Raw genomic sequence first — 8,897 nt, 5'->3', positions numbered from 1 at the left:
TAATAATACCAGTTACTGTGAAACTGTGAATTCATGATTTTTAAAATCTTATACCGTTGCAACGATATTTTGAAACAAAGTTTGTCTCCTTGCTGTGACGAACCCTTGTGCCATCCCTCTGATGCCCATCATTGTTCCAGCGTTTGTATTGTGTTGAAGATGATGTCAATGCAGTCTCACCTGGTGTTGCTGTGACAATCCTACCTATGTTGAAGGGTAGAAAACAAAACCAAGAAAAGTACCTGGTACCAAAAGTGAGTCGAGGCGAGTCGAGCAGAGACAAACCATGCAGTGGAAGTCAGAGCTGAAACGATGATTAATCAACTAGTCGATCAAAAGTAAATTAGTTGCCAACTATTTTGAAATGAAAAGTATTTTGTTTGACATTTTATAGACTAAATGAATAATTAATCAATTGTGAAAACAAGTGTCGGATTGATTGATAATGTAAGTAATCATTAGTTTCAGTGGAGAAAGTGGAAACTCGGCTAAGGTGAGTTAAAAATGACAAAATCCGGCCTGAGACTCAGTTGCTCCTACTCTCAGGACCATCGGGAGTGTTTTATCCAACGTTTGCACCAAAGGAAATGTTTTTAAGCCGCCCATCACTCGTGCTGTGTCCGCAAGCGACATTTTCAGATATAAAAGCTCTCTGCAACTTTAATCAGAATAAAATAATTTATATTCTCTTGACAGGAAAGCAATTCTGTGTGATTGTCAGACAGACTGTTGGATTTCAAACTGGAATAATCTGTTTGTCATATTAAGCATTCAACACCATGTTTAAAGTGAAAGACATGGATCAAATGAACGGCCTGGGGCGATGGATCTCCTCTCAACTAGCTCTGTTTTTTTTTTTTTTTTTTTACACCCAGCTGAAAAAAAGAGGACGTTAACAGCATGTCATTGTGGACACTCGGTCGAATGAAAAAAGTACAAGCAAGAAGGCAAATAACAGTCATATTTACTGCAAGGTTTACACTCAGTGTAATAAAATGCTCATTTAGAATAGTTGTAAATGTAATTTTTTATAATTTATTGTAACTCCAAACAAAAATAATTTCTACAAAAAATATTCAAATAATGTCATATAATGCTGATACGTGGTTGATATCTTTTCTCTCTCTTTTAGATTTCTCATAGATTAAATTCTGTTAAATTCTGCTTCCTGAATACTGTGTGAAGATTAAATCTCGCTAAGTGTGGCAACAATCACTCATTCCTATAACAACCATAATAGTGACTATTTTTTTTTAAATAATTTGTAACCCCCTGGATATTATATAATATGTATAATCTCAGCGACTGTTAGTGGGCACATTAGATACAATGACTGAAGATATATTCAAAAAACAAAACAAAACAAAACAAAAAAAAAAGACAAATGCAGCAGAAATAGAATATAAACGTCAAATCAAGTCTCATCTTTTCAGAAGAAATGAAACCTGGTTAATATACTATGTAGGCCTCAGCAGCAGGATCAAACGCACATTCTCGCCTCCCGACCCGTCCGTCGCGTCGACGTGTCTCGTGCTCTCAACTGAGTCCGACCACACGCACACGTTGGCCGTCAGTCTAACAGAAGCGAGATCCGTAACTCAACAAAGAAAGGAACGAAAAAGAAAAAAGGTCCATGTGGTTACAACAGCCATTCCCTTTGAAGTGAAACAGTGGTGATTTAAGTGTTTTGTTTATGCTTTTTGGTTTGATGCACATTGCTCCATCTCAGGAATAAAGGGAACAGTGGTTGGTATGATTTTTTTCCCCCCTTCGTCTGCATCTCTTTTCTCTGAGGTCGCTTCTCTGTTTGTCCTTCTCACACCTGAGCACACACTCAGCATTATAACAGTCCTGTGAGGTGTGTGTGTGTGTGTGTGTTTGAAAAGGGGACTGGGGCTAGTTAGTATTGTGTAAGTGTGAGCGCTTTTGCGAGTGCTGCGGTGTTTTATACGTCGGGTCCATGACTGGGGTGGCCCCACCCGCGCCGGGTCACCCCTCTCCTCATGTACACACACATAGACACACACTCCTTGGTCTGAGGGGGTTTTTTCGTGGCTCAGTGGGGAGTTAACGTGGCCAGCAGGTGGGCTAGCAGAGTGCAGAGCAGCAGGGTGGCCGTGGAGAGGTGCAGGGAAGAGGCGGCGTTGCAGTCCTTGCCCGCCTCGCAGCGGGATTCTTGGCACAGTACCCCCTTAAACTCTGGAGGACAGATGCACTTCTGGCTCTGGTAGCATGTTCCTCCGTTCTGGCACAGGAGCATCTCCTCGTCGCAAACGTTCGCTGTGAGCGGAGGCGAAGGAAGACGGAAGGAAAAGAGGGAGAGTGATGGAATTGCAGAGGTAAGGAGAACGAGAGAGGAGAGTTGGGAATCAAGAAGGCGAGGCGAAGTGACAGAGTGACAGGAGGTAAAAGGAGAGTGGGGGAGTAAAAGTGCACAAAGAGGGAAGAAAGATGTATTGGCATTCAGAAAGACAGGTGAGGGGAGGTAAGGAGGGGTAATGTTAGAAAAAGTGTGATGGGAAACAGATACAGGGGGAGGAGAGGAATTCAGGGCAGAAGAACAAAGTAGAAAGAAAAGCAGGAGGAAGGAAAGAGGCAAGATAAATTCTCCGTTCTTTGCCTCAGGGACAACAACAGGTAACACCTGCCTTTTTTGTTTTAGCAGCCCTTTTCTCTGTCTGTTTTCCTTAAGCCTGCACTTTCTCAGGGTCATGTTCGAATCAGTGCCAAAACGCAGCAGAAAATACACTGCTCGTGTGATAATTGATAAGCAATGACTGGAGGAACAAATAGCATAATTAAAATGCTATAAAAGGCATTAGGAGGTAGTTGTACTGCACGAGATATTTGACCTAAAAATGTAGTGAGAGAAAATAGAGAGGATCAGGCTTCCGTGACAAGAAATAATTACATAAGGCAACATTTTTTTATCACACCAGAAATAATTGGCTCTGTTGGATGGGAGTATTTGGAGTAAGATGTCAGATCTAAAACATGCTGTACTACTATTTACTACAACATGTGGCATATCGTAATAAATAAACCCACAGTTAAAACACATGCCTGTGGAGGTTTAATGTTTATGTGTGTGTGTGTGTGTGTGTGTGTGAGAGAGTAGTTGGGGAGGGTCTATGTGAGACTGGGGCCCCTGACTGGATGGTAGATGGTGGAGGAAGGCGATTGCCTGTAATGGGGTTAAGGAGTGACAGGGTCATCAATTAAAGGAGCAGCTGATGCTGCTAATGAGCTACATGATCTATTCCCACGGGAGTAAAGAAAGCATCGGGAGATGCATAAGCTAAGTGGCATGGTGCACTTGCAAAGGTACTGGAAGGCTACAACATTTGTTAATCTCAGGATTTTTAGACATTATCCCACCACAAATCAGTCTCCTTATACTCACCATAACAGCCTTGCTTCCAGTAATATCCCGGCAGACAGTCATCACACTTGGCCCCCGTGGCACCATCTTTGCACTGGCAGAAGCCCGTGCCGTTACACCGGTCATGAACCGAACCCATCTGGTTGCAGTTACACTCTGAAAGGAGATAGAGGTCGAGGATCAAAGAGATGCAGTCATTTAGATATTCTTGCCTCTTGTAATTTAATGGGGTGTGACCCAGAGTTGAATTAAGTCTAGCCAAAAATGTGTGCATTTGTACTCAGACCACAGTCTTCAGTACTGAATTGTGCATATAGAGACGTTCCAAGATAATGTGGAGACCGAGACCTGAAATTTAGACAGTTTTCAGCTCAAAGTTTTCCTGCGTTTTCAGATGCAAAAGCCCAGTTTAGTGTTGTTTTTCCTAATGTAAAACTCACAGATAATGTGATGTATGTAATGCTGCCTGGACTAATAACTACTATGATTTAAAGCATTTCATTGTGCATGTTATAATTATTTTATCAAAAAGTACCTGAACGATACCAAGGTATCCAAGAGGTTAATGTTTTTGAATACTTGCCTCACACTGGGTAAAGACTACAATGACCCTTCTCTCATCTAAACAGAAAACTAAAATGACAGATGTCCTTTGTTAGAAAGTACTGTATATATCAGATATTGTTTGGAAACAAAAGCCATCTAAATGGGACAGCAAGTACTTTTGATCCCAGAATATCTGCTTTCCAATACAGGCAGAATAAGTGTAGGGAACATTGTGGTTTTCTGAACAGTTGAGGGAGATTTTTGTTGTTGTGCGGCACAATTAGACAACAAAAAGTCTGTTGAAATTCTTCTGATTTAAATGGCGAAACGTCTGAGACAGGCTGAGATACTTTAGATTTTATCTTTCCAGAGCTCACCTCTTTAAAACAGAATGACATTGACAGTTTTTCTTTTTTTTGAAAAAAACATAATTACTCTCATTTCTGCAAGTAATTATCATTACAAATACACGCATTTATAGAAGCTGACTGATATCCAGATCAGTGATGGCTGGTAGCAGATCAGAGATCGTGTAAAACTGCAGAGCTGCATATTTGCATCGCATTTGTCAGTCACTTGATGATGAACCAAAGTTTCTCTCATGATTTGTCTTTTACTTTAACCCAAAATCAAATTAACTCATTTACTAGAAAATGCGTCATAAAAAATTCATAAAAGTGAAACAAGCCAAGAGGCACGGCTGACACAAGAGGCACGGCTGGCAATGCGGTCGGTATCTTGTGTGTTTGTGGGTCATGTGCATTAATACTGGGATCGTATATAAACCACTGAATAGCTGTGTAAAATGTGTGCAAACGCATTAGTGTTTGGTCTCTTGCTCAAGAGACACTGGTGTGAACTTATTTCTGTTGCCATGCTTGGCGTGCCAGCGCACTGGCAGATGAGCTAATGGGGCCTTATTTGTGCTGACTCCAAGGCCTGGCCCTGTGTGCGGCCCAACTGCGACGAGTTCACCCTCCAACCCCCTGCAGTCCACCTACAGATGGATCCAAATCAACACCAGATTTTAGCTCCACAGCTATGCGAACAGAGTGACCTCTTACTAGGACATGCCCTTAATAAGACTGAGTTTAAAAAGAGAAAATACTCTGTGAAAGCATACAAGCAGTGTATAGCACTGTCCATAAAGAGAGCCTATCTACAGTTGTATGTTTTTCATTTTTTTGGCTCTGTACTCCGGCACATTAGATTTGAAATGACCTTCAGGAGTTGACTTTCAGCTTTTAATGCAGCAGGGCAGTGAACCTAAGCACTCAAAATGTTTTCATGTACAAACAATGGAAACTTCTTGACTGACCGAGTCAGTCACTTGAGCATATTGTTTCACTTGCTGAAGGCAAAAATCCTCTAAACAAAGCGGAGTTAAAGATAGCTGCAGTGCAGACCTGGAAGAGCATCTGCGGGGGAAATACCTGCTGATATCTAAAGGTCATAAATTTCAGACAAACGCTAACTGCGAAGGATTTGCAACAGAATATTATATTTTATGACTTCAAGCTGTAAATTGAAATAATATGACCTTATAAGGTTGCTACGTTGGACATTTAGCAAACAGTTGCTTATTTACAAATCTGGCAGATACGGAGTAACATTAGCATTAATGTGCAGTTATGTTTCTTGCCACCTGACAAAATTAAGTCCACTATCCGCTCACAATTTTAGCTTTAGATTGGTCGAAACGAACTCTTGAGTAAAATATATCTGACTTTTTAGCTGCTACATTCACCACCCTGTACGTTGACCAGCTGGTCGCCAAGTTTATCTGTTGTTGCTCTGCTGTTTGGACAGGGGGTACAGTGGGATAGTGGTAATAAAATATTGATGAGTGCAACTTTAAAGCTTTGACAACATGTCCCATTACTTTCTGTTCCCATTACATCCAGAGCTGGGATAACGTGCAAAAAGGGATACAATTTCTTCACTGTTCAACTGATGAGGATGAACACAATTAATTTAAATTGGCATTAATCTCATAATCCCTATTCACACAGGACTAGTATTACCTGGGGACCTCTAGTAATTTGTAATAATTGCAGAGGACATCTGTTATTCTGAGACCGTGCAAATCTGCCATGTCCGTTATTTGTCAAGTAAAAAGTCAACTGCATATTATCTACCATGGTTGGCCAAGTATTATAGCCATGCGAATCGGCATGTTGGTGATTTGGGGCTGTATTTCTTCTTAAGCCTCTGTTTTCTGTCATCAGACGACGGAACAAGTAAGAAATTTGATCGCGGCTCATTATATGTTTCACGGCAGTCAATAGCTGTGCTGTGAGATCGGCTACAGTGACATTCAAATGTTTTAACAGTGAAGGTTAGGAGCAACCAAAAGGTGGTCATATTCAAGAATAGTCACAAGACGTCTTTGACTTGATCTAAATGAGCTGCAAATGTGTATTTATGCTTGCAACACATTGTTTCTTTTCAAATCCTATATGTGGAAGTAGAGATGAGCCAACACAAGAAAACAGGTTTTATAAAGGTGTCAGTAAAAGCGGTTATGGAGTTGTAAAATATATGAATAAATACAGTTTTTTTACTGTATGAATTTATAAAAAATGTCACCACCACCACGACGACCTTGATGTGGTAATCTTCACTTCCAACTTCCGAGCAGTTACATGAATTTTAAAAAGCAGCAACAACTACAGAATCCCCTTGTCAGTCATGCAGGACATGCACTCCCCCCACCACACTGACCGATGCAGACGCTCTCATCATCCAGTTCGGCAGAGGCGTTGCGGAAGTATCCCAGTCTGCAGTGTTGGCAGTTCTGGCCCCTGGTGTTGTGCTTGCAGCTGACGCATGTGACGATGTTCAGGTAGTCGATGTAGCTGCAGCGGTTGGAGTGGCCGTAGCACTCACAGTCTGAAAGAAAAGAGACCGATCAAAGTACATTAGAGGAGGCTAGAGTTGAAGTCGATACTTAAAACTTGGGATAGGATAGCCTTTTTTTTTTTTTTTCTCATAGGATTCCTCGGTGACAGCAGGAAGTGATAAATGACTTGCACTAACAGATACGTCTTAAAGTCTTAGTCTTACACGTCGGTGAAGAAATGAATGACTCCGAGTGTGTTTTATGACTCGCCTTTCTGACTCTATATTGGTTCAATAAAGACAAACCACTCCCTCTCCACTCCTGCACTCACAGGTTTGCTGAGTCTGCTTCGCTGGGCTGCACTGATTACTGATGGGAATTCCACTATCCTCTGTCTGTGTGCGTCTGCGCGTGTTTGTGTGTACATGTTGTTTGTGTATATGTGAGCTGGCGCGTAAGTGCAAGCATGTTAATTGTGTCTGGGAATTTAATTGCATTACGGGATGAGTAGATTACAGGCTACAGAATCATAACCAAGGGAGTTTGAGGTGAGTGATACAGTACAGTAGGTGTTCTCAGGCTGCACCTGACGCCGTGAAATCAGTCTGACCCCGTTTAACCCGACAGAAAACCTCTAATGCCTCTCCTCTCTTTTCTCTGTTTGCTCTTCATTTCCACAGTCTTACATTCTCTTTTATAAAGCCCTGCACAATCAGAGCTCTTAATTAAATTTTCTCTTTGTAATTCATGAATTATCCGAGAGGATTTGATTGCAGGTTTTGCTCTATATGCTTGTGCGCTTGATAAATTAGGACCTCTTCCAAATTTCCCACCCTGAAACCAAAGCTAAAAAAAAAACACAATGTGGAGAATGGTGTAAGATCTGTATAATTTTCCCACAGAGAGAGAAAAGAGAGAGCCTGATATCATTTACCGGTTCTGCAATGTGCAGAGGGGTGCAGCGAGAGGTGTCGGGGTGTTGCTCTACATTCTCGCTACGATTATCTTGGCTGAGGCTGGTACCTAATTAAGGTTTTATTAAGCTTTAGAAGTTGGCTGCAATAGTGTGCTGCAAGGCATCACTGTCCTCTAAAGAGGCGTTTACCAGCCATGTTTATGCAAATACACATTTAAATGCACATTAAAAAGTCGGAGTTTAGCTGTTTAATCAGCCGTCACATTATTATTTTATTATTGTTTGGTTGATGATGCCAGCTGAAATATTAATGAGCTGGTTTAAAGGAAGCCAGCGCGAGGAGCACCGTAAAGTGCCTCTCTCAGCACTGAGGGAACCATGCTAGCAGTAGGGGAAGAACTGCCTAATTAAATATAAATGGCCAATTACTCCTCAGACTAGAGAGGCAATAGGACATTGTTCCGCAAATTAACGCTACGAGTCAAGATGCTGCTTTATTGGTGTTTATCAATTGTGAATTGTTAACGGTGAAAGACGGATGCATTTAGGGAAAGAAGCTGAGCTGCCTGCTTCAAAAGAGTCTGCGAGGTTGAAAGAATAATGATACAGTTTGCTAACAAGCATTCCTCTCTTTAACCAATAAACAGCAGTGTCAGTGTAGGCAATTGTTTGATGGTTCAATATGAATTTAAAGTCCAAACACTTACCTTGATCATGCACACAAAGCAAACACAACCACACGGGAGGCACAGATGCATGAGGAAAGAATGCATAAAATGAAAACATAAAACATGCAGGAGAAGGAATTTTCCACAGAAACAGCATCCAAATGGTTAGAAGAGTTAACAGTGCACTGATCTGAACCAAAGAGTTCAAAGGATTTAACCTAGCTCGAGTCCTCCTGTCTGTACTTTCTGACCGCGTGCTGCTCGTGTTGGTCTCTTACCTTTGAAATCATCATATACGATCCCAAACAACTGTCTGGCCTGGGGCTCTCCTGAGATCAAGAGTTTCAGAAGCCCTTGAAGGATAAAGGAATCCTTGTTTGAGATTTGTCTCCCACATCATTCACCGTGCTACAGCCTTCTACAGCACTATACCTTCACACAACGAGAGCAGGTATAGCCTATAGGTGCCTATCAGTACTACAGAGAGGGTCTATGGATTAGGTGGATGGGATTCCCACTAGAGTCTACCTTAAACACGGGGGT

The 8,897-nt window shown here is 41.5% G+C and overlaps 1 protein-coding gene across 2 annotated transcripts in view; it reads right to left on the bottom strand.

The window, feature by feature from the left end:
• Positions 1 to 944: 944 nt before the first annotated feature.
• The window catches only part of ntng2b (netrin g2b), a 69,416-nt gene continuing 61,463 nt past the window's right edge, over positions 945 to 8,897 (bottom strand). For both annotated transcript variants that reach the window (XM_084383779.1, XM_084383780.1), the window contains exons 6-8: positions 6,653 to 6,820; positions 3,404 to 3,538; positions 945 to 2,280 (exon numbers count right to left, since the gene is read on the bottom strand). In XM_084383779.1, coding sequence (XP_084239905.1) covers positions 2,057 to 2,280; positions 3,404 to 3,538; positions 6,653 to 6,820 — 527 coding nt within the window. In that variant the 3' untranslated portion in view covers positions 945 to 2,056. The remainder of the gene's footprint in view (positions 2,281 to 3,403; positions 3,539 to 6,652; positions 6,821 to 8,897) is intronic.

This window comes from Pagrus pagrus (genome assembly GCF_965226575.1).
Source record: "Pagrus pagrus genome assembly, chromosome: 19".
NCBI lineage: Eukaryota > Metazoa > Chordata > Actinopteri > Spariformes > Sparidae > Pagrus > Pagrus pagrus.
Note: the sequence above shows the minus strand (reverse complement) of the source record. Positions and strands in the feature narration are given on the sequence as shown.